The sequence below is a fragment of the Salmo salar genome, chromosome ssa09 (assembly GCF_905237065.1).
Source record: "Salmo salar chromosome ssa09, Ssal_v3.1, whole genome shotgun sequence".
NCBI lineage: Eukaryota > Metazoa > Chordata > Actinopteri > Salmoniformes > Salmonidae > Salmo > Salmo salar.
Window position 1 is genome coordinate 14,241,996 of NC_059450.1, and position 26,337 is coordinate 14,268,332.

At 41.8% G+C, this 26,337-nt stretch overlaps 1 protein-coding gene across 3 annotated transcripts in view; it reads right to left on the minus strand.

Annotated features, from left to right (window-relative positions):
• LOC106610765 (peroxidasin) overlaps positions 1–26,337 on the minus strand; it is an 82,957-nt gene that overhangs the window by 43,411 nt on the left and 13,209 nt on the right. The window contains exons 2-5 of one of the 3 annotated variants that reach the window (XM_014210305.2): positions 12,197–12,268; positions 10,671–10,742; positions 3,895–3,966; positions 388–459 (exon numbers count right to left, since the gene is read on the minus strand). In XM_014210305.2, the coding sequence (XP_014065780.1) occupies positions 388–459; positions 3,895–3,966; positions 10,671–10,742; positions 12,197–12,268 (288 nt within the window). Of the gene's footprint in view, positions 1–387; positions 1,258–3,894; positions 3,967–10,670; positions 10,743–12,196; positions 12,269–26,337 lie in introns of those variants that run through there. The other 2 variants (XM_045723408.1, XM_014210306.2) reach the window with 2 other exon arrangements.

The window sequence follows — 26,337 nt, forward strand, 5'->3', positions numbered from 1 at the left end:
GGGTCGTGCTGCTTTAAAACCCCCCCTGTAAGTCCAGCTTTCTGCTAAACACATTAGGGTTCTGTCGGTTGCGGACACTGCATCCTATTCACAGTGCATCATGTAGGCCATTTCATGGGGTTTAAAGTCTATTTCCCAGAATGTTTACGTTGTGAAGTCTGGTCTGCACTCAGTGCCCTCTGGAATAAGTTAGCTCAGGTAGAGACTTTGACAAGCATGTACATGCCACAACAAATCATTAAATTAAATAATTTGGAGAGTTATGTCCAATTGTTTGCTCAAAATGCATCGCCCCGTTCATTTAGACAAATGTGTACTTTAAACTAAGAATGTAACTTGCAATTGTCCGATAGAGTGAAAGGTGAAAAGTGGAGATAGTGGACTTACAGGCGTTCAAGCTTTGGGAGTTGGGTGAAGGATTCTGGTTCCAAGGACTCAATGTTGTTGAAGTGCAGGTACCTGGAAAAGTGCAGAGCATCGGCACAGCACAGTAACACCACATTAGGATGATCATTTAGACTAGATGGACATGTTTTCACAGTAGGCCACAGAAATGAAATAATTACATTTTAACTGGCAGTTTCAGTACATTCCAATAGGTTTCATGATGCCTTCCAAGAACCCCTTAACCTGTCCATTACATAACATGTTAAAATACAATCCTGTATTTTCAGGGATACTTTAAGTCATAATTCAGACGAGAAGGTATTTGCACTAGGCCTATATGTATCCCTACCAGACAGTTAATATTGAGCGTCTGTAAACTCTTTCCCTATAGGCTAACTTTCCGCCCATCTGCGGATACAGACAGTTATTCAATGGAATGCAACTATGATTGATGCCAGAGCACCTTTGAGTTAAAAGAGACAAAACTCAGAACTAATGGTAATAAACATACAGTAAGGCTAGGACAATGACATATGCAAACCAATTACTCACTGTACAGTAACTGTTAGGTTCCGTAACATAAACAGACAAAGCAAGCAAAGGTTAAGCAAAGTTGCACTGATCAGCAATAAAAAAAAATAATGGGTAATCTCGAGCAACAGTGGATATAGCACATCATTCATTTACTACACTATGAATGCATTAAGACTTTGACTTCAAAATAAAAGAGATAGATGTAGGGTGTTGTCTGAAAAATGGAATTCTTCCCTCATCAGAGTGTAGAGGACGTTAAGGCAGGCCAGAGGATGTCCAAGGACAACAGAACATTGAACAGCCAAGATGAATTACACAGACAACCGTATTTCATGTCTGAGAGAGGGAGGGGAGAGATGGAGAGGGACAGAGAGAGAGAGAGAGAGAGAGGAGAGAGAGACAGAGAGAGAGAGAGAGAGAGAGAGAGAGAGAGAGAGAGAGAGGGGGAGAGGGGGAGAGAGATAATATTGATTTTGTTGTCACCCCTTGGCAACAACTAACAGTGAACTTGGCAACAGACTAGCCTTATAACCTTTAATTGATGTATGTGAGTCATAAGCCCGTTGATTTATTTTACCTTACAATTACAATTAAAGCACATTTTATGCCAGTAAACAGGGTAATAGAACAAAGTGTAATAAGACCATTATCATATTTTTATTTACATTTTACCCCCTTTTTCTCCCCAATTTCAATCTTGACTGATCGCTGCAACTCCCCAACGGACTCGGGAGGCGAAGGTCGAGTCATGCGTCCTCCAAAACATGACCCGCCAAACCACGCTTCTTAACACCCGCCCGCTTAACCCAGAAGCCAGCCGCACCAATGTGTCAGAGGAAACACCGTTCCACTGACGAGCGAGGTCAGCCTCAAGGAGTCGCTAGAGCGCGATGAGCCAAGTAAAGCCCCCCCCGTCCAAACCCTCCCCTAAGCCGGACAACGCTGGGCCAATTGTGCGCCGTCCTATTGGACTCTCGATCACGGCCGGTTGTGACACAGTCTGGGAACGAACCCAGTTCTGTAGTGACGCCTCTAGCACTGCGATGCATTACGGAGGCCCGTAAATAAGATATTTCAAGCACCAAATTGAGATTTATTGTGACAAGGAACTATTGTTTACATATGTTAGAGAGGGGCAGAAACATGCTTTGTGTACATGTTCTAATCCAAGATACATTGCTTATGTTCTGTAGTCGCTTTGATGTTAAATTAGTATTTGGACACAGGTAGCCCGTTTGTGAATTGAATATGGTCGACAACAAGCGAGCCAACATGCTTGGGAAATTCTTTCATTTAAATAGCAGGGGAGCATGGTATATTAAATACAAGACTGGCAGTACTTTAAAGAAACGTTAATTCCCCCAACTCCAACATACAGCTTGCATAGCATAGTTGTAGCCCAACAGAATAGCAGAGGGCCATTAAAGTGAATGCAAGTCTGGCTCAGAACTTGTCACCCACACATAAAATCCTTCATTACTGTATCAAAACTCAAACCAGCTGCAGGGCAAAGAGCCTGGACTTTGATTTGGTTTCGCTTAATGAATAGCCATTTGTTCAGTGTGCATGCATGTCGTTATGCAGGGACAAACAGCCACAAGCCCTTCTCCTAGGTTCAACCACCCGAATTGGCTGTGAGGAGAAAGATGCATGTCAGACATTTTTGTTTGGGGGTAGTTTAGAAAAACAATTGCCTTCATGGAGGACACTGTCATGACTTTCCAAATATTGTGTTCAGTATCCACCCCTTATTAAATGATGTCAGTGTAATTGTCTTCCATTGACATATGAAGCCCCATTGTTGTGATATATATTTTCCCAGAAGGGTTAGGGTTAACCAACAATAACAATCTCGCTAAACTCAGCATTTGGCAACAGTTGCATCACCAAATAATTTCTTGTTGAAAGAATTGTTTAACTATTGGCTTACTAAAAGAAGGCAATTTCAGTTCATGGCATTGGTGGTTTAAACACAATTTACTAGTCTGCGTGGACAGCTTGCTTTGTTGTAGGTTCTGTATGAGCCTTGGTCTCCAACACACACTCAACATTTACCAAACACAATAAAACCGTTACATCAACAAACAGAACAAAAATCTGAAATGAATCTAATTTCTATGATGATATGAACATATTCAAGTCATTGAGACAACATGCAACTGGGAAAAGATGTTAGAAATGTAGAAATCACATTGATAGCTTAAGGTCACATGGACATTAATACAGATTTGAGGCATCCTTTCTCATACCGATACTGAAGGTATGTCTCGTAGACATAACAAGCCCATGCAATAGGCACATGGTGACCTCTATCACTCTGCTTGGGAAATGCGTGGGGGCCCTCTGTGAAACAACAGAACTAGCGCATAACACAACTAGACGGACAATGACAAGTAAGGTCAAGGGTGAGACAAGCAGTCAGCGTACAGTACAGTAGTGTGACTCCAGGGAGGAAGATAGACACACAGGGCCCTTTTCAGACTTGAGGTACGTTGATTTAACATGAACTTACTGTAAGTGATTAACTTAAGTCCACGCTAAGCGTACTTATCTCAAGTCCAAATGGGGCCCACAGTGAAGGGCAAGCTGTGCAGCATGGCATGCGGCAAGCAGAAGCTGGAGCTGTAGTCTAAGTACATGGGAAGCTAAGGCCTGCTTGAGTCTGCATCTGCTTAGCTACAGTAGTGAGTGGGCAGGGCAGGGTAGGGCAGGGCATCTCATGCTGTATTTTTACGCACTAGGACCAGGTAACGCACATCTGTTGTCGTGGCAACAAGGCATGCTACTCCTGCAGGGGTTCATAGTGTCAGCGCCACATACAAGGGTGGGTGCACACACGGCATGCATAGTGGCGGTATGACACCGTGGGGTGGGGGTCCGGACAGACGGACAATCAGATATAAAGGAGCAGAGGGGAAGGGGAGGAAAGAGGGCGAATAGGAGGAAGAGGAGGACGAGTAGCTGGTCACTTACAGTTGCTCTAGAGAGACAAGTCCCTTAAATGCTTGTCTGTCAATTGATTGGATTTCATTCTTGTACAAATAGCTGAAAGGAGAAATAATCAGTAATATTAGTCAAAAACACAGGGGATCAAATGAATTCTCTCTAGTACCTAACACAAGTCCCTACTTTTGCATTTCAATATATTATTTATACTGTAAATTATACATTTCTCACTGTAAATTTGCTCATATTCTACAGTTCTATGTTAACTTGTCTTTTTTTGTATAAATGTATGTAAACTTTGTGTAAATTCCTCAGTTTCTGTATGTTCCTTATTTCCAGCAGCATCACATCACCAAGTCAAATTCTGGGTATGCCTAAATGTACTCTGTGATTCTGATTCTGGGTATGCCTAAATGTACTCTGTGATTCTGATTTTGGGTATGCCTAAATGTACTCTGTTAATTCTGATTCTGGGTATGCCTAAATGTACTCTGTGATTCTGATTCTGGGTATGCCTAAATGTACTCTGTGATTCTGATTCTGGGTATGCCTAAATGTACTCTGTGATTCTGATTCTGACAATGAAAGAATGGCTTAGTTGAATGGCCCAGTTACTGTACGAAAGGAGCTATCATAAAACCAACTTCATGGGATCAATGTTTTGAAATACTATTTTGACAGTGAGAATGTCCATCCACTCAGGTATCACAATAAATGAACATGAGCTATATCACTGCATGATTGGTTGATCATTAGGGACAGATTCCATTAACTAGACGAGAAATGTAAAGCAACTGACACAATATGCAGAGCGGAGAAAACCGTAAAATCTGTCAAAGCTGTCAAAAACAGAATGCGCATCATAACTTGCATAACATACATGTACAAAAAGTTGACAAAACATAATGAAAAAAAAAAAAAAAACATAAATTCTGAGAAGATGGAATATATGACAGAGGGTTGGTGGGTCCCTCAGAGTTCCGTGAAGACTTCCACAAAAGAGCACATTGTCTCAAGTAATTTAATTCTGTATAGCGTCACTATGACGTTCCAGAACATTTTTAAATGTAAGCTTTATATTTAACTAGGCAAGTCAGTTAAGAACAAATTCTTGTTCACAATGACAGCCTACCGGGGAACAGTGTTTTAACTACCTTGTTATGGGGCAGAACGACAGATTTTGTTTTACCGTGTCATCTCGAGGATTCGATCCAGCAACCTTTCGGGTTACTGGCCCAACGCTCTAACCACTAGGTTACCTACATCTAAAGACAAACATCACATGACATGTCTGTGTTTTCCCTCCCTCTAACGTGAGAGAGATATGACACTAGAATAGCAATGGCTTAGGGCAATCTTCCCTTTCATCTTCTACTCATCTCCAGTTACTTTACAACGATGGGTAGAGTCGATGAGAGATTCCCATTTGCTCTCAGCAAATATGACGCAACGTGAGCCTATGGAAAAAGAAACAGCTCCGCTCTCTATCTTCCTCTATCAGGGATATCTTTTCACTCTCTGATGTTTGTCAAGTTGATCCTATGTGACAGTGATGATCGTCAAAGACAGCAGGGTCTGATGCACTGCACTCACAGACAGGCATCCACTGATGTTGACGAAGGCTGAGCTGAGTGTTAGCCAGCACAGGAGATTGGAAACATCCTGGGGGAGGGGGGGGGGGGGGATGAACTGGGAGCAATCTTCTCTGTCAAGCACACACATGGCTTCTCATTTATCGCATACCCAGTACAATAGATGCTGCTCTAGGCTCTTATGTAATCAACACATGAAGGGCATTTCTTGACAGTGTGAAAGGCATTTGATGACATGTCAAAGATATCCAGACGGCATATCTTCCTTACTAAACGTTACATGTCAACAAGGGTGTTGAGGCAAATTGAACACTGATCTTGTCAAACAGACTTCAGCTGAGTAGACTTACTGTTATTGGTGAAATTGAAAGCACCATGTTGCTCCACAGCCAAAAAACTGTGGACTTGTTGCTGTAAGACTATAGAGTCTGAATATTCAGCTTAACTCAGAGAGTTAGTTTACAGGCAGCCAGCCTGAGGACATTGAGGCTGACTGTAGCTAAAGCCGAACACCCAGAAGCATATGGACATGTGTGTGTGTGTGTGTGTGTGTGTGGAGAGAGAGAGAGAGAGAGAGAGAGAGAGAGAGAGAGAGAGAGGCCTGGAAGTGTGGGGTCTGCGTGGGAAACCGGATGGAGTCGGGCGCTGTAGGGACGACTTTCGAGGGGGAGGGGACTGAGGCCTTTTGCTTGAATAACCCCAAAGCCTCTGTGGCCTCGTCCTTATACAGTTCAATGAGAACTCAACTGACCCGCCATTTTAATCCAACTGTACACCCACAAACATGTGTTGTGAAACTGTACGAGGGACACAAAGAGAGATGTTATTCCTCACCGCCAATGACAGAATACTGAGAAGAACCCAAGGCCTGTAATGTATTCTCGGTCCGTAATCTCTGACTATCTAATGAAATGTCTAACTATGCAACCTGACCCAATGCCAGGGTAAAACTCAATCAGAGCGCCACCAACAAAAATAACAGCAACAGGAAAGACAACAAACCACAACAGGAGATTTGGATTTAGATCATAGATAAGTAGGGCCCTGAGTGCTTCCTGACCATGTGACCTGACTAGGAAGAAACTCAAGAGCCCTGGTTAGGCTATAGCCTAAAGGTCACATAGGAGATAGACTGGGGATAAGGTGATGTGGTAGACTAGCGTCCTTCCTAGAGGGTGTTCTTGTACATCAAGCTGCCTCCCACTACTAGTGCTGATCCATTAACTGTAATTTCGGTTATTTTTCAGTTTTCAAACAACTAATTGACCAATGTCGGTTAAATTATTTGAATTCCATTTTGTTCGTTTTTTCCCCTGTGAGGTCCATGGGCACATTGTACTGTTTCTCTAGAGATAAATCAGACCCATCCTGAACTGTGCGATGTTGTAGTTTCCAACAAGCCAAAATTCTACTAAATTTTGCACCTAAAACATGGTAATTAACTACAATGACCATAACCCATTGCGCATCTACTTGTCCGGTCTGTGTTTCTTTTAAGAATGCGAAATTGTGTGAGGATATACAGAGAGCAGCTGTTGCTTCGTGATGTATCTCTACCCGAAAATACATGATCTAAGTGATTGATAGTTGGTATTCAGCATTCATAAAAGTATGCTTAATTTACTTTGAAGAACTTCAAAATAGTGATTTTGTCAGACAGCATAGGCAGCAGCTCTATAGAGATGAGATGATGACTTGGAATGAAATAATAAAACAAATGTAATATACTGAAATACTGAAATATTTTACTAAAGTAAAGTCATGTGAATAAATGATGGTTAATAAGTGTAAACAGTAATGGACAGTCACTACCATCATGGGACTTTTATTAATTGTTTTTTTTTTCTGTGTTGTTACAGTACTCAACACACATAACGTGAAACCGAAATCGAAAACCGTGATTATTTTTTAATAATCGAACCAAAACCAAACCGACCTCAAAAAGCACAAATCGCTCAGCAATATACACTACAGAAACAAGGAGAGACTCCTGCTCCTATGAATCATTCCGGCTGGCAAAAGCCAAGGCTACTTAGAATACATAAGATGGTCAGGAAAGACTTCTGGCATTAGTCATTATCACAAACCATATTCCCGTAACACTAGACCCTTTGACCGAAAGCTGAACCTTAAAGGGGCTGTACAGACTTCTGTCAGGTCGTACAGTGGAGGGCACATGAAAGACCTCAGGGATGGGGCTTTACTGGGGCCTACGGGAGGTAGAGGGACACTCCCCCAGGCTATGATGGCAGGGTGAGAGGTGCAGGGTTAAAGGGGTGATCACAAGGGCATGGTCAGTGTGCTGGCCTCAGATTATCTATACTTTAAAGGGACAGGGCCTTATAATTAAAACTAGACAAACAACCATGGGAATCACCCACGCTACGCTGCAGTTACAGCATTCAGAGAAGTGTGTGTGTGTGTGTGTGTGTGTGTGTGTGTGTGTGTGTGTGTGTGTGTGTGTGTGTGTGTGTGTGTGTGTGTGTGTGTGTGTGTGTGTGTGTGTGTGTGTGTGTGTGTGTGTGTGTGTGTGTGTGTGTGTGTGTGTGTGTGTGTGTGTCTGAAGTTATTCTCATGAATTGATCCATCACATGATAATCAGCTACGAGTAAAGACAAAACAGGGATCTGCAGAACAGCCCAGAAAAATCAAATCAAGTTTTGTACAGTTCAACCATTCCAACGCCTACAGTGAGCCTGGTGGGCTGAAGGTCTGCGTTATCTAACCCAGGGGTGAAAGGAGGAGATGAGAAGGTTAATGGAGGGGAAGATGAGACTGAGTGGGTGGAGAGACTAGAGAGACAGACATTTCAGAAATACTTACCGCATGTGAATGTAAACACAGCCATTGCTTCCACCACAACTGACGGGTGCTGGGGTTATAATGGGGAGTGACTAACAAAGATGATCTGATTTGCCATTCGATAAATATAATATATACAGTTGAAGTCGGAAGTTTACATACACTTAGGTGGGAGTCATTAAAACTCGTTTTTCAACCACTCCACAAATTTCTTGTTAACAAACTACAGTTTTTACAAGTCGGTTAGGACATCTACTTTGTGCATGACACAAGTAATTTTTCCAACAATTGTTTACAGACAGATTATTTCACTTATAATTCACTGTATCACAATTCCAGTGGGTCAGAAGTTTACATATACTAAGTTGACTGTGCCTTTAAACAGCTTGGAAAGAAGCTTAAGCTTATCAGCTTAAGAAGCTTCTGATAGGCTAATTGACATCATTTGAGTCAATTGGAGGTGTACCTGTGGATGTATTTCAAGGCCTACCTTCAAACGCAGTGCCTCTTTGCTTGACATCATGGGAAAATAAAAGGAAATCAGCCAAGACCTCAGAAAAAAAATTGTAGCCCTCCACAAGTCTGGTTCATCACGCCTGAAGGTACCTCGTTCATCTGTACAATCAATAGTACGCAAGTATAAACACCATGGGACCACGCAGCCGTCATACCGCTCAGGAAGGAGATGCGTTCTGTCTCCTAGAGATTAACATACTTTCCTGCGAAAAGTGCAAATCAATCCCAGAACAACAGCAAATTACCTTGTGAAGATGCTGGAGGAAACAGGTACAAAAGTATCTATATCCACAGTAAAACGAGTCCTATATCGACATAACCTCAAAGGCCGCTCAGCAAGGAAGAAGCCACTGCTCCAAAACCGCTATAAAAAAGCCAGACTACGGTTTGCAACTGCACATGGGGACAAAGATAGTACTTTTTGGAGAAATGTCCTCTGGTCTGATGAAACAAAAATATAACTGTTTGGCCATAATGACCATCGTTATGTTTGGAGGAAAAAGGGGGAGGCTTGCAAGCCGAAAAACATAATCCCAACCATGAAGCACGGGGGTGGCAGCATCATGTATTGGGGGTGCTTTGCTGCAGGAGGGACTGGTGCACTTCACAAAATAGATGGCATCATGAGGTAGGAAAATTAAGTGGATATATTGAAGCAACATCTCAAGACATCAGTCAGGAAGTTAAAGCTTGGTCGCAAATGGGTCTTCCAAATGGACAATGACCCCAAGCATACTTCCAAAGTTGTGGCAAAATGGCTTAAAAGGACAACAAAGTCAAGGTATTGGATTGGCCATCACAAAGCCCTGACCTCAATCCTATAGAAATTCTGTGGGCAGAACTGAAAAAACGTGTGCGAGCAAGGAGGCCTACAAACCTGACTCAGTTACACCAGCTCTGTCAGGAGGAATGGGCCAAAATTCACCCAACTTACTGTGGGAAGCTTGTTCTAGGCTACCCGAAATGTTTGACCCAAGTTAAACAATTTAAAGACAATGCTACCAAATACTAATTGAGTGTATGTAAACTTCTGACCCACTGGGAATGTGATGAAAGAAATAAATGCTGAAATAAATCATTCTCTCTACTATTATTCTGACATTTCACATTCTTAAAATAAAGTGGTGATCCTAACTGACCTAAGACAGCGAATTTTTACTTTGATTAAATGTCAGGAATTGTGAAAAACTGAGTTTAAATGTATTTGGCTAAGGTGTATGTAAACTGTATCTACCTCTATTGATCCAGTATTCCTGCACATTGTAAATATGGTACTGGAACTGACCCTGTATATAGTATGCTTACTTACTTTATTTTGCTCTTCTTATTTTTATTTATTGCGTGTTTTTGTTCTCTTTTTAGTATTACATTGTTATTGATTACTGCATTGTTGGGGTTAGCGCTTGCAAGAAAGGCATTTCACTGTACTTGTACATGTGACATTAAAACTTTCAACTAAACCATACTGCAGCAACCCAAGGCTATGTGTTGCCTGACTGCTGCTCAAGCCCACCTCTGTTCTCCTCATTGCCTTCAGGTCGCCACGCGGAGACAGATAAGTACAGAGGATTAGACAATGGGGGTTCTTTTCTTGTCTTACTTCATTTCATTTACCACAGTAACACACTTGTTCTGTTCTGACTAAGCAATGTAGCAACGTCCAATTTACAGCCACATAGTGTGTTTTAGTTTCGTTTCCAGACAGAAGTTCGAGACAGGTTTCGCCATGCTTTATCATCAGCCGACGAGGAACAGGGTGAAACTTAAACAAAAACTCTTTGCCTATTGGGCCTGTCAGAGAAAATGGCTGCCACACTGTTTCAATGAAACCAATCGATCAATGACTTGGCATTCAGAAGAGAATAACATTGACATAAAAGCACAACAACTCACAGATATTTGAGGTTTTCCAGGTCTTCAAAGGTTCCTCTGGGAATCCGCCTGATATGGTTGTTGTTGAGGAGGCTGTAAAGTCAAGAGAATGGCCATTATTTGAAAGACCTCCCAATGGAGTATTACACTTACACAAAGTGAATCCATACAGACTAGTAGAAACAAGTTGAAAATGGTCCATGCTGGCATACTATTTTGTCAAGATCTAATGCTCGGCCAATGCCAGTCTAAACAGAGTTCAACTTTCCAGAGTACATAATATAGTTCAGATCCCTGGCACATTGTAGCTGTTCTATAGAGCATCTGGTTCGAATCCTACATACTTTTTGTTCTGCATTTCTGATGGCTGCCAGATCTATGGGGTAGAATCTGGACAAGGATCAATAATGGCTATCAGAGACTTTCTGCAACACGACAAAATCCTTTTCCAATAAAGGCGATCCCTCAGCAAAGTGCCATAAAAACGGGAATTAAGGCAGAAAAATCTGTTTTGGAAAAGGGGATGATATGTATAAGCAGAACATTAATTGGGCAGAACATGCCTCTTCACCTCGCTCTTTTGCCTAAAAACATTTGGCCTCAATTGGCTTCTTTTGAACATTTTGGTGATGGATGCTGTCCCAGGGGCATTGCACCCTGCCTTGGATTTTTCTTTCAACTTAAAAACTGATGAACTCTACATACACTATTATATAATCGATGTTCAGAGTGACAGCTGGACACAGTCTGTCACAGACTGAAGCAGAAAAATACAGGCAGTAGGCCCCTCCAGTCTTTCCTTCATGTAGGAGCCAGACATCTATTTCAGTCTGCCTGAGACACTAATATTGAACTGTCTACCCAGTTGAAAGACCGGCAAGCTTTAGATCCTGTGTTATTTTTCAGTCTATGAGACAGAGGTTGAAGCCGTGAAGAGTTCTCTATGAAATATGGAGCTCCATAGACTACATGGCTATCCGGTCGGTCTGATACCGTAGGAAAATCTCATCTGGTCTCTCTCTGTCTTAACATTCCCAGGCCCTACCTTTCTCCATGGACAGCTCTTCATATTCATACACTAGCCTCATTGGCTGATCCCTGCCACATGGCTGACTGTAGGCTAGCAGGCTAGCAGGGCTGGGACATGATAGATGGCTGGGAGAGTGAAGGGGAAAAATAAATTCCACCCAGATTATGAGGTGACCTACATGTGTGAAAGAACAGCAGAATAGAGAGCAAGAATCATCCACTCAGTGTTCACGTGTGTGGACTGAATGACTGGCTGCAGGACATTCCAGGGACCACTAATGATGTGACGTGTTTCTGAGTCTTGGGACAAAAGATAAACAAAGAGAACTGGGTGTTTATGGGAAGAGATGTGGCTTACAGAAGTAGTTGACTCCTGATACATGGCGATTACATAAGTGTGTATGCTCTGTTAAAATGCATTTGCAGTGAGTTCTCCGGTAACCAATTCAATTACACTCTTTTCAATTGCTGAGTGTGTAGGGGAATAGACAATGGAGGGAGGAAGTAGGGAGACTTACAGTGTGTTGAGGTTCTTTAGACGTTTAAAGGAGCCAGACTGTAAGTCCTTGATTTTGTTGAACCTCAGGTCTCTATGGAGGGAAAAACAGGAAACATAGTCATGAACAACATTGAGACAATCGAGTCTGTCCAACCAATCATCAACATGGAAAAGTTTTTACTGGCTGATGGCTATGAGGAAACAGGCTGATACAATGACTACAATATACTTCAGTATATTCCATGTGTATCCAAACCCCTTAGGAATCTCCACTAACAGTGTTTATTATAAAGCATGAATGATAACCACATTATTCATATCACAGGAATGCCATTCATGAATGTGTTATAACGGGATTGGTTTACTTAACATTGCCCTAAAGCTAACAATGATGAGATTTGTCATGGCTGTCAGGGAGACAAGGGAGTTTAGTAGCCTATCACTTTACCTGACCCTCTCAGTAAAAAGTGATGAAATCATGTCATGACACTAACCACTCATGTCCATTATGACAAATAACTTATCCTGATAGGCCTCTAACACTTCACTAAAACACTATTTGGTTTGTAACTAAAAGAGGTAGGTAGGCCATAATAGGGTAAAGTACTTCTTTTCAAACTACGTATGGAATTTAGAGCTAGACGCACGTTGTCTCATTCAGCAAAATGGGAACATTTCTAAACAATGAAGTTATGCTTGTGGAACTTAGCCTCTTAAGTCATTTGACCTTCGACTGAGTAATTTGCCAAATGTATTTTCATAAGACGGAGAGAGAAAACGCTCTGTAAGTGGAACCAGCTATCCATATGAAGGACATACTGAGGGGTACAAGAGAGAAGTGAGGGTCTGTTGCTGCTCCCTTGAAATTATTCCTATTTTCCTGTCATTACATTACATTGTCATACAAGTCACTGCCCTCAGACGGGCCATAATTGGGTGTTTAGAACAAAGAGCAGATAGCCTTGCTGCAAAACCCTAACAACAATGACCATAACAACCCAGTCCAGAAGACAGAGTCCAGTCACAGTAACAGAGGCAAAACAAGATGGTGTTGGTGTCACACCCTGATCTGTTTCACCTGTCTTTGTGATGTCTCCACCCCCCTCGAGGTGTCGCCCATCTTCCACATTATCCCCTGTGTATTTATGCCTGTGTTCTCTGTTTGTCTGTTGCCAGTTTGTCTTGTTTGTCAAGTCAACCAGCATTTTTGTGTCTCAGCTCCTGATTTTCCCAGTCTCTCTTTTTCTCGTCCTCCTGGTTCTGACCCTTGCCTGTCCTGACTCTGAGCCCGCCTGCCTGACCACTCTGCCTGACCCTGAGCCTGCCTGCCGACCTGTACCTTTGCCCCACCTCTGGATTATTGATCTCTGCCTACCCTGAGCATGCCTGCCGTCCGGTACCGTTGCCCCACCTCTGGTTTACTGACCCCTGCCTGCCTTGACCTGTCTATTGCCTGCCCCTGTTGGATTATTAAACCATTGTTAATTCGAAGTTGTCTGCATCTGGGTCTTATCTTCATACCTGATAGTTGGAGACACAACACAGATATCCTTTATCTCTAAATGTAGGAGATGGAATGCTAAATCAATCCCCCAGCTACCCACATTCAACCATGTGTAATAGAAATCACTCATCAGCTACTCTGTAATGACCTTAACATTCACTGACTGACTCCAGGTCACAATACGCCCACATGCTCCACTAACAGATTAATTCCAATGACACCTTCTCTAAGTGTTGCTGAGTGGGTAACTGGGAGTAAAGTCAAATGATTGGGATAGAACACTGATGAAGGATTCCAAGCATTCAAACGGTCTTTCTACTTTGTCAGTAAAGATGCGAGTTCTGTGTCCATTCTTTCACCTTTGCTGACATGGTCTTCTCTAAGACAGTCTCATTTTCCTAAGACAGTCTCCTTTTCAGTGCTGTGAATTCCATCTGGAAAATGGGGTTCTTATTCACGTTTGTTCTGTATTTGCTTTGTATTAATGTTGCCTAGTTACTAGGGCTGGGATGATACCAGTATCACGATACTCGTTAGTATCGTGGCAAGGAAACAAAACACAAATCGGCTTGAACTTCTTTAGAAAAACAGCCCTAATGTTGGAAACAAACATTATGTTGTCATCCAGAGTCACATTTATTTAATTTCCAAGCTATAGCACACAATATTTTACATACAGCAGCTTTTTAAAGGACCGAAGAGTTCGTTCTGCTTCCTGTTTTGAAGAGTTTGGTCTGCTTCCTGTATCATCCCGGCCCTACTAGTTACCAGTGCTAGGGCTGGGCGGTATACTGTATTTTACTATATACCGGTATTGATGCAAGGACTGGTTTGGGTTTTTACTTGACCTAATATAACGGTATTTGAATGTTTGGTTTGTTAAATGTGATAGGACCAGGACCTAGGATCAAGGGAGACACTAAAGTGTTTTAGTACTATATCTCTTGACACAATGATGAAAATAATCATGGCCTCTAAACCTTCAAGCTGCATACTGGACCCTATTCCAACTAAACTACTGAAAGAGCTGCTTCCTGTGCTTGGCCCTCCTATGTTGAACATAATAAACGGCTCTCTATCCACCAGATGTGTACCAAACTCACTAAAAGTGGCAGTAATAAAGCCTCTCTTGAAAAAACTATCGGCCTATATCGAATCTTCCATTCCTCTCAAAAATTTTTGAAAAAGCTGTTGCGCAGCAACTCACTGCCTTCCTAAAGACAAACAATGTATACGAAACACTTCAGTCTTGTTTTAGACCCCATCATAGCACTGAGACTGCACTTGTGAAGGTGGTAAATTACCTTTTAATGGCATCAGACCGAGGCTCTGCATCTGTCCTCGTGCTCCTAGATCTTAGTGCTGCTTTTGATACCATCGATCACCACATTCTTTTGGAGAAATTGGAAACGCAAATTGGTCTACACGGACAAGTTCTGGCCTGGTTTAGATCTTATCTGTCGGAAAGATATCAGTTTGTCTCTGTGAATGGTTTGTCCTCTGACAAATCAACTGGAAATTTCGGTGTTCCTCAAGGTTCCGTTTTAGGACCACTATTGTTTTCACTATATATTTTACCTCTTGGGGATGTCATTCGAAAACGTAATGTTAAATTTCACTGCTATGCGGATGACACACAGCTGTACATTTCAATGAAACATGGTGAAGCCCCAAAATTGCCCTCGCTAGAAGCCTGTGTTTCAGACATAAGGAAGTGGATGGCTGCAAACTTTCTACTTTTAAACTCGGACAAAACACAGATGCTTGTTCTAGGTCCCAAGAAACAAAGAGATCTTCTGTTGAATCTGACAATTAATCTTGATGGTTGCACACTCGTCTCAAATAAAACTGTGAAGGACCTCGGCGTTACTCTGGACCCTGATCTCTCTTTTGAAGAACATATCAAGACTGTTTCAAAGACAGGTTTTTTTCCATCTACGTAAAATTGCAAAAATCGGAAACTTTCTGTCCAAAGATTATGCAGAAAAATAAATCCATGCTTTTGTTACGTCTAGGTTGGACTACTGCAATGCTCTACTTCCCGGAGGGGTGTGTGTGCTTTGAGACTGAGCGCTGCAGCAGACAGCTGAGTCATGTGAGTGAGAGGAGACAGAGCAGGACCGTGCACTTTGTGACAACTTTTTACCAGGTGTAGGTAGACTATTTACATTGTCACTACAGAGACACCTATTTTCAAACCCTCTTTCCATAAAACATATTAACGCGCTAGAACTGATGTGTGCCAAGAAATAACAGGGTCTACAGGAAAACGACTTTATGTGTTCTAGAGCGCATTAGATACATTTGCTCGGAGGTGGTTTAAACTGCATTCTAATATCGTCTTGTTTCTAGAAAACCGTATGAAGTGAAGGGTTTTACGCATGCTCAGTTCTTGGGTCTCGAGCGCAGCTGTTATGGGGAAAAGTCCACAATGAAAATGACATTAAATGTGGAGAATGATACATTTGCATCTGTTGGCCATCGATTAGCCTATTAATTTATATACAGTGAAGGAAAAAAGTATTTGATCCCCTGCTGATTTTGTACATTTGCCCACTGACAAAGAAATGATCAGTCTATAATTTTAATGGTAGGTTTATTTGAACAGTGAGAGACAGAATAACAACAACAAAAAAATCCAGAAAAACGCATGTTTAAAATGTTAGAAAATGATTTGCATTTTAATGAGGGAAGTAAGTATTTGACCCCTCTGCAAAATATTGACTTAGTACTTGGTGGCAAAACCCTTGTTGGCAATCACAGAGGTCAGACGTTTCTTGTAGTTGGCAACCAGGTTTGCACACATCTCAGGAGGGATTTTGTCCCACTCCTCTTTGCAGATCTTCTCCAAATCATTAAGGTTTCGAGGCTGACGTTTGGCAACTCGAACATTCAGCTCCCTCCACAGATTTTCTATGGGATTAAGGTCTGAAGACTGGCTAGGCCACTCCAGGACCTTAATGTGCTTCTTCTTGAGCCACTCCTTTGTTGCCTTGGCCGTGTGTTTTGGGTCATTGTCATGCTGGAATACCCATCCATGACCCATTTTCAATGCCCTGGCTGAGGGAAGGAGGCTCTCACCCAAGATTTGACAGTACATGGCCCCGTCCATCGTCCCTTTGATGCAGTGAAGTTGTCCTGTCCCCTTAGCAGATAAACACCCCCAAAGCATAATGTTTCCACCTCCATGTTTGACGGTGGGGATGGTGTTCTTGGGGTCATAGGCAGCATTCCTCCTCCTCCAAACACGGCGAGTTGAGTTGATGCCAAAGAGCTCCAATTTGGTCTCATCTGACCACAACACTTTCACCAGTTGTCCTCTGAATAATTCAGATGTTCATTGGAAAACTTCAGACGGGCATGTATATGTGCTTTCTTGAGCAGGGGGACCTTGCGGGCGCTGCAGGATTTCAGTCCTTCACGGCGTAGTGTGTTACCAATTGTTTTCTTGGTGACTATGGTCCCAGCTGCCTTGAGATCATTGACAAGATCCTCCCGTGTAGTTCTGGGCTGATTCCTCACCGTTCTCATGATCATTGCAACTCCACGAGGTTATTTTGACAGTTATTTTGTGTTTCTTCCATTTGTGAATAATCGCACCAACTGTTGTCACCTTCTCACCAAGCTGCTCGGCGATGGTCTTGTAGCCCATTCCAGCCTTGTGTAGGTCTACAATCTTGTCCCTGACATCCTTGGAGAGCTCTTTGGTCTTGGCCATGGTGGAGAGCTCTTTGGTCTTGGCCATGGTGGAGAGTTTGGAATCTGATTGATTGATTGCTTCTGTGGATAGGTGTCTTTTATACAGGTAACAAGCTGAGATTAGGAGCACTCCCTTTAAGAGTGTGCTCCTAATCTCAGCTCGTTACCTGTATAACAGACACCTGGGAGACAGAAATCTTTCTGATTGAGAGGGGGTCAAATACTTATTTCCCTCATTAAAATGCAATTCAATTTATAACATTTTTGACATGCGTTTTTCTGGATTTTTTTGTTGTTGTTATTCTGTCTCTCACTGTTGAAATAAACCTACCAATAAAATTATAGACTGATCATTTCTTTGTCAGTTGGCAAATGTACAAAATCAGCAGGGGATCAAATACTTTTTTCCCTCACTGTACCTATGTAGGCTACTGTAGCCTACCATTTTATACAATAAATATGTTGAAATTACGATATCACTGGAGTCATTGCAAATCAATTTGTGACACTTGTGTAGCCTATCTGAAGCTTTCAAATTGATTTAATCAGTGGTGGAAAAAGTACCCAATTGCCATACTTGAGTAAAAATAAAGATACCTTAATAGAAAATGACTCAAGTAAACGTGAAAGTCACCCAGTAAAATACTACTTGATTAAAAGTCTACAAGTATTTTGTTTTAAATATACATAATAATCAAAAGTAAATGAACAAATCATTTCAAATTCCTCATATTAAGCAAACCTGACAGCACCATTTTCTTTTTTTCTTTTTATTTATGAATAGCCAGGGGCAATCTCCAACACTCATTTATAACATATACAAAATAAGCGTGTGTGTTTAGTGAGTCCACCAGATCAGTGGCAAATCAAATCAAATGTTATTAGTCACATGCGCACAATACAACAGGTGTAGATGTCACGTCCTGACCAGTAAAGGGGTTATTTGTTATTGTAGTTTGGTCAGGACGTGGCAGGGGGTGTTTGTTTAGAGTGTTTTGGGGTTTGTTGGGATATGTTATTATGTAAGAGGGGTGTTTGTTTAGAGTGTTCCGGGGTTTTTGGTCTATGTTCTAGGTTAGTGTTTTTCTATGTTCAGTCTAGTTTTTCTACTTCTATGTTTAGGGTTTGTTGATTGACCTTCAATTGGAGGCAGCTGTTCCTCGTTGCCTCTGATTGAAGGTCCTAGGTATAGGGGTGTTTGTGCTATGGGGGTTTGTGGGTAGTTGTCTCCTGTTTTGTGTCTGTGCACGTGACAGGACTGTTTAGTGTCGTTTGTTGTTTTGTATACGTGTTTCTTTTGTTTTTCCGTCTTTTAATAAAAATAAAGAAGATGAGTATACACGTTCCCACTGCGTTTTGGTCGGATCCTTACGACAACCGTGACAGTAGACCTTACAGTGAAATGCTTACTTACTAACCTTACTCCTAACCAACACTGCAGTTTCAAAAAAATACGAATAAGAATAAGAGATAAAAGTAACAAGTAATTAAAAATAGTAATATATACAGGGGGGTGCCGGTACAGAGTCAATGAGTGGGGGCACCGGTTAGTCGAGGTAGTATGTACATGTAGGTAGAGTTAATTAAAGTGACTATGCATAGATGACAACAGAGAGTGGCAGTGGTGTGGAGAGGGGAGGGAGGGGCAATGTGAATAGTCTGGGTAGCCATTTGACTAGATGTTCAGTTGTCTTATGGCTTGGGGGTAGAAGCTGTTTAGAAGCCTCTTGGACCTAGACTTGGCACTCCGGTACCGCTTGCCGTGTGGTAGCAGAGAGAACAGTCTATGACTAGGGTGGCTGGAGTCTTTGACAATTTTTAGGGCCTTCCTCTGACACCGCCTGGTATAGAGGTCCTGGATGGCAGGAAGCTTGGCCCCAGTGATGTATTGGGCCGTTCGCACTACCCTTGCGGTCGGAGGCCGAGCAGTTGCCATACCAGGCAGTGATGCAACCAGTCAGGATGCTCTCGATGGCGCAGCTATGGAACCGCTTGAGGATCTGAGGATACATGCCAAATCCCCTCAGTCTCCTGAGGGAGAATAGGTTTTGTCGTGCCCGCTTCACAACTGTCATGGTGTGCTTGGACCATGTTAGTTTGTTGGTGATGTGGACACCAAGGAACTTGAAGCTCTCAACCTGCTCCACTGCAGCCCCGTCAATGAGAATGGGGGCATGCTCGGTCCTCTTTTTCATGTAGTCCACAATCATCTCCTTGTCTTGATCACATTGAGGGAGAGGTTGTTGTCCTGGCAACACACAGTCAGGTCTCTGACCTCCTCCCTATAGGCTGTCTTGTTGTTGTCGGTGATCAGGCCTACCACTGTTGTGTCATCGGCAAATTTAATGATGGTGTTGGAGTCGTGCCTGGCTGTGCAGTCATGAGTGAACAGGGAGTACAGGAGAGGGCTGAGAACGCACCCCTGAGGAGCCCCTGTGTTGAGGATCAGCGTGGCGTATGTGTTGTTACCTACCCTTACCACCTGGGGGCGGCCTGTCAGGAAGTCCAGGATCCAGTTGAATAGGGAGGCACCTAGTCCCAGGGTCCCCAGCTTATTGATGAGCTTTGAGGGCACTATGGTTTTGAACGCTGAGCTGTAGTCAATGAATAGCATTCTCACATAGTGTTCCTTTTATCCAGGTGTGAAAGGGCAGTGTGGAGTGCAATAGAGATTACAACATCTGTGGATCTGTTGGTGCGGTATGCAAATTGGAGTGGGTCTAGGGTTTCTGGGATGATGGTGTTGATGTGAAGCTTTTTGAAATCTTTCATAGCGTTTGCATAAAGGAGATGTTCATCTATAATTCTTTGAATGACAGTTTAATTTTGTATCAATGTTTATGACAAGTATTTTTGTAAATTGTGGCGCTGATTCACCGGCAGTATTTGAGGGAAAATATTTTCTGAACGTCACGCGCCGATGTAAAATGCTGTTTTTATATATAAATATGAACTTTATCGCAAACGTCCCACCTTGCCCAGGGAGGTTAAGGGCTTGTAAGTAAGCATTTCACTGTCAGGTGTTGTATTCGGCGCATGTGACAAATACAATTTTAATTGATTTGATTTATACATTATGGGTCACTCACTCTGTAAAATCCCTGCATATGGATCCAATTATAGAGCCCAACTTTTTAAATACTCACTTCCTTTCATATATGAGCCTCAACAAAGGCTGTGTGCACCACTGGCTAGAGTAGAGCAGGAAGAGCAGGAAGCCAGCTGAGCGCCTTTCACCGTCTATCAGAAACACTTCTCTGATATCTGACCATCTACAGCCCCTTCAAACTCAACAGAAGTCAAGTAAAATAACATTTAGGGCTGGCACAATTACCGTATAACCGACGGTTATGGGTGAAGACCGTCATGAAAATAAAATAACCATCATAACTAGGGCTGTGGCGGTCACAACATTTCGTCAGCCGGTGATTGTCAAGCAAATAACTGTCGGTCTCACAGTAATTGACCGTTAATTAACATAAACACATTTAGCATCTCCTGGTTTCCACACATAGCCCACAAGCATTTTTAAAAAGTGTAATAAATCCATGTAATATAGCCTTCACATTCACAATAAATCCATTATTTATTTTAGACAGGTCTAAAGAAGCATGATATGAAGATAATGTAGTCTATTTCAGAAGAAAAGAAAAGCATACTCTGAGTTGTCCTTATGTTAGGTCCTGATGTGGTTATACCATATGGCTGTGGGCTACACTAGTTCATATACCAGACAAGATTTTCTTATAATTCCGTGGCATTATTTTACATTATTTTATAGTATGAAGAATACAATTGAACAAAGCTGAATAAAATATAAATATCTTCTCCAAATGATTTGAGGGAGTGCGCACATGCGGCTATTTTGTGTTGAGCGGTTAACAAAGAAATACGTACTCCTATAGAGGTCGACCGATTATGATTTTTCAACGCCGATACCGATACCGATTATTGAAGGACCAAAAAAGCCTGATGCCGATTAATCGGACGATTTTTTTCCTATTATTTTTTATAATGACAATTACAACAATACTGAATGAACACTTATTTTAACTTAATATAATACATCAATAAAATCAATTTAGCCTCAATAAATAATGAAACATGTTCAATTTGGTTTAATGCAAAAACAAAGTGTTGGAGAAAAAAGTAAAAGTGGAATATGTGCCATGTAAGAAAGCGAACGTTTAAGTTCCTTGCTCAGAACATGAGAACATATGAAAGCTGGTGGTTCCTTTTAACATGAGTCTTCAATATTCCCAGGTAAGAAGTTTTAGGTTGTAGTTATTATAGGAATTATAGGACTATTTCTCTCTATATGATTTGTATTTCATATACCTTTGACTATTGGATGTTCTTATAGGCACTTTAGTATTGCCAGTGTAACGGTATAGCTTCCGTCCCTCTCCTCGCTCCTACCTGGGCTCGAACCAGGAACACGTCGACAACTGCCACCCTCGAAGCAGCGTTACCCATGCAGAGCAAGGGGAACAACTACTCCAAGTCTCAGAGCGAGTGACGTTTGAAATGCTATTAGCGCGCACCCCGCTAACTAGCTAGCCATTTCACATCGGTTACACCAGCCTAATCTCGGGAGTTGATAGGCTTGAAGTCATAAACAGCGCAATGCTTGAAGCATTGCGAAGAGCTGCTGGCAAAACGCACGAAAGTGCTGTTTGAATGAATGCTTACGAGCCTGCTGGTGCCTACCATCACTCAGTCAGACTGCTCTATCAAATCATAGACTTAATTATAACATAATAACACACAGAAATATGAGCCTTAGGTCATTAATATGGTCGAATCCGGAAACTATCATCTCGAAAACAAAATGTTTATTCTTTCAGTGAAATACGGAACCGTTACGTATTTTATCTAACGGGTGGCATCCATAAGTCTAACTATTCCTGTTACATTGCACAACCTTCATTGTTATGTCATAATTGCATAAAATTCAGGCAAATTAGTTCGCAACGAGCCAGGCGGCCCAAACTGTTGCATATACCCTGACTCTGCGTGCAATGAACGCAAGAGAAGTGATACAATTTCACCTGGTTAATATTGCCTGCTAACCTGGATTTCTTTTAGCTAAATATGCAGGTTTAAAAATATATACTTCTGTGTATTGATTTTAAGAAAGGCATTGATGTTTATGGTTGGGTACAGTCGTGCAACGATTGTGCTTTTTTCGCAAATGCGCTTTTGTTAAATCATCCCCCGTTTGGCGAAGTTGGCTGTCTTTGTTAGGAAGAAATAGTCTTCACACAGTTCGCAACGAGCCAGGCGGGCCAAACGGCTGCATATACCCTGACTCTGTTGCAAGAGAAGTGACACAATTGTCCTAGTTAAAATAAATGTATGTTAGCAGGCAATATTAACTAAATATGCAGGTTTAAAAATATATACTTGTGTATTGATTTTAAGAAAGGCATTGATGTTTATGGTTAGGTACACATTGGAGCAACGACAGTCCTTTTTCGCGAATGTGCACCGCATCGATTATATGCAACGCAGGACACCCTAGATAAACTAGTAATATCATCAACCATGTGTAGTTAACTAGTGATTATGATTGATTGATTGTTTTTTATAAGATAAGTTTAATGCTAGCTAGCTACTTACCTTGGCTTCTTACTGCATTCGCATAACAGGCAGGCTCCTCGTGGAGTGCAATGTAAGGCAGGTGGTTAGAGCGTTGGACTAGTTAACCGTAAGGTTGCAAGATTGAATCCCCGAGCTGACACAGTAAAAATCTGTCGTTCTGCCCCTGAACAAGGCAGTTAACCCACCGTTCCTAGGCCTTCATTGAAAATAAGAATGTGTTCTTAACTGACTTGCCTAGTTAAATAAAGGTGTAAAAAAAAAAATAATAATAATAATAATTAATCGGCCAAATCGGTGTCCAAAAATACCGATGTCCGATTGTTAAGAAAACTTGAAATCGGCCCTAATTAATTGGCCAGTCCGATTAATCGGTCAACCTCTATACTCCTATATGCTTAATTTAGAGTTATTAATGTAACTTTAGTTGTTCTACAAACGTTGGACTACATGTTTCGATTTTTAATACATTTTGAGGCTGCATGATGAGACTCTAATGATGATTTGAAAAAAGTTACTTGAAAGGCATGAGCTCAGCTTTGTTTTTTGCACAGGCTGTACATACTCCAATAATCTCTCATTTACAATTTGACCAGCACTTGATAATGCCTCGAATTTCACAGAGGCATCCCCTATGTGGCCGTAATGCACCCCCAAAAAATCCATGCCTTTTTTGGCCTGGAGTGCTGCGTTGTGCCCTTCTCCCTGAGTGTGCTGTGCAATCCGAAGCGTCTCTCACTCACACGGCTCTCTGTCACGTGATCTGGTCTTTCTCACAGGCTACAAGTTAAGACAGTCACATTGGGGATGCAACTGTGCGTGTCCTTATCCAATGCCGAGGTGCATATAAAAGATATTGGAAGAACTGTCCACATTTACTGTCACCTCCTGACCAGTATAAGGGGTTATTTGTTATTGTAGTTTGGTCAGGACGTGGCAGGGGGTGTTTGTTTAGAGTGTTTCAGGGTTTGTTGGGCTATGTTCATATTTAAGAGTGGTGTTTGTTTAGAGTGTTTCGGGGGTTGTTGGGCTATGTTCTTTGTTAGTCTATTTCTATGTTAGTTCTAGTATATCTATTTCTATGTGGTGTTTGTTGGGTTGACCTTCAATTGGAAGCAGCTGCTCCTAGTTGCTTCTAATTGAAGGTCCTATTTAAGAGGGGTGTTTTTCTATGGGATTTTGTGGGTAGTTGTTCCTTGTTTAGTGATTGTTGCACCTGACAGGACTGTTTCGTTTTGTTATTTTTTGTATATGTATTTAGTTGTTTCTCCTTCTTCAAAATAAAAAAAAGATGAGTATACATATTCCCGCTGCATTTTGGTCCAATCTTTACGACAACCGTGACATTTACTTTTCATTTACTTCCAACAAGATGAGTAGGCCTAACGAACAGCAAAAGCACTAGCCTATGTCAATCTACTATCCCCCATAGTGCAAAGGTCAACCTATTCTATTCTGTGTGAGAAATAAATATTCCAAACATAGTCTGGGACAGTTGTGGGATGCGATAGATCCAAAATTAATACAACCACTAGCATCAAAACAACTTTTTGATGCAATGTGGCTTACGCAGCAGATCAGAACGTTTAGCTTCAAATGTTGATAAACGATTAGGCTATTTCTTCACATTAGTAGTAGGCTATAAGCGCGAATGGACCATAATCTATGCACTTAAATAGCAAATGGAGGACGTTTTTCCCAGTGGTTTATTTTCATGCCAGCCAGGTAGGCTATACACCTGTTGTAAATATAAGCAATGTGCTTAATATTAGGATACAATTAATGCATAGAAAAAGAAATGCAAGCATAACGGACCACATACCCAAAGCAATAATGACAAAAGGAAAAGTTTCTGTTTCCAAAACAGCTCAACTTTTCAACAGTAGTCTCCTCCCTATCAAAATACATCAGAAGCAGTAGAAACATTCCTCAGCCATGCTTCTATGCATACTCTACATACCTCCCATCCCTGCCCATGGATATTCACACTTTCCTAACAAAGCTGGTGTTTATAGATGGACGCTAACTGTTGGTGAAGAAAGACTTTAAGTTGTATGCCTTGAAGGGGAGACCCATCTACAGGCAGCCAACCTGGGAGTTAGGTAGTGCAAAACTCTGCCAAGGCATGCTGGAACAGGGGCTGACCCGCAGCCTCCAGGCTCAGGGAAGGAAGGAGGAGAGAGGGGAAGGAGTGGAGGGACAAGGGGCTCTGGGCGGCTACATGCTGGTTCAGGCAGCACCTACGTACCTGTACAACTCAAACATGAAAGTAGAGGTGTGTGTGTGTGTGTTTGTGTTAGATTCAGGCAGGAAAGCGTTACAAGATCCAGACACTAGAACCAGCCGAAGGGTGCTGAAAAGTGTTTGTGAGAAAAGACTGATGGGGTGCCCTTAGAGTGAAGAAGTAAACAAAAATGTTGGAAAGCTCAAATGACAAAGTGTACCTATCCATCAAGCACACATTCTCTCCTCCAAGCACTTGGCTGATAATCCCTAAAGCTTACTTACAACAACGCTGTCCAAAATAGACATACAGCAACATTCTCCAAATAGTATGTATTTATTAGGGCCGGGACGATACCAGTATCGCGATATTCGCTAGTATCGTGGCAAGGAAGTAAAACACGAAGCGGATTTAACTTCTTTAGGAAAACAGCCCTAATGTTGGAAACAAACATATTGTCATCCAGAATCACATTTACTTAATTGCCAAGCTATAGCACACAATGTTTATACAGCAGACTTTTAAAGGACCAAAGATTTTAGTCTGCTTCGTGTTTTAATTTTTGACATGGAAAAAATACTGCGATACTGGTATCGCCCCAGCCCTAGTATTTATGGGAAAAGGGAAGGGCAGAAATAAGTCAGGGATGAAATACCAAGGGAGCACTTTATGGCTGTTGGTCTCAGATACATATCAGTATCAGGTAGGTAGACTACACCCTCTATTGATTGCGGTGGACGAATTATGCCTTTGTCAACAGAAGCACTTGTCCCCTAAAGTGTGTGTAGCCTACCATTACAGTATAGTAGTATGAAGGACTGGGTTCCCCAACAGAGTGGATCACAAGAAACCCCAATCAGGCCAGATAAGGTCAGTGGGAGACCATTATTCCTACAGTTGCATCTAAACAGCAGTCCTGCAATCACTGTTTCACTGAAGACAACTAGTAGGCCTACGAATTCACATTCAAAACCTTCACCATTTACGAGCGTAATTCTTCTAACATTAATGGACGAAAATATCCTTCCTCAAATAGCCATCAGTTGTTTGTCTGACTGTGATAAACAACAGGCGAACAACATGGCATTGTGATCCCAGCAGTAAATGAGTTTACCATGCCAGATAAAGGAGC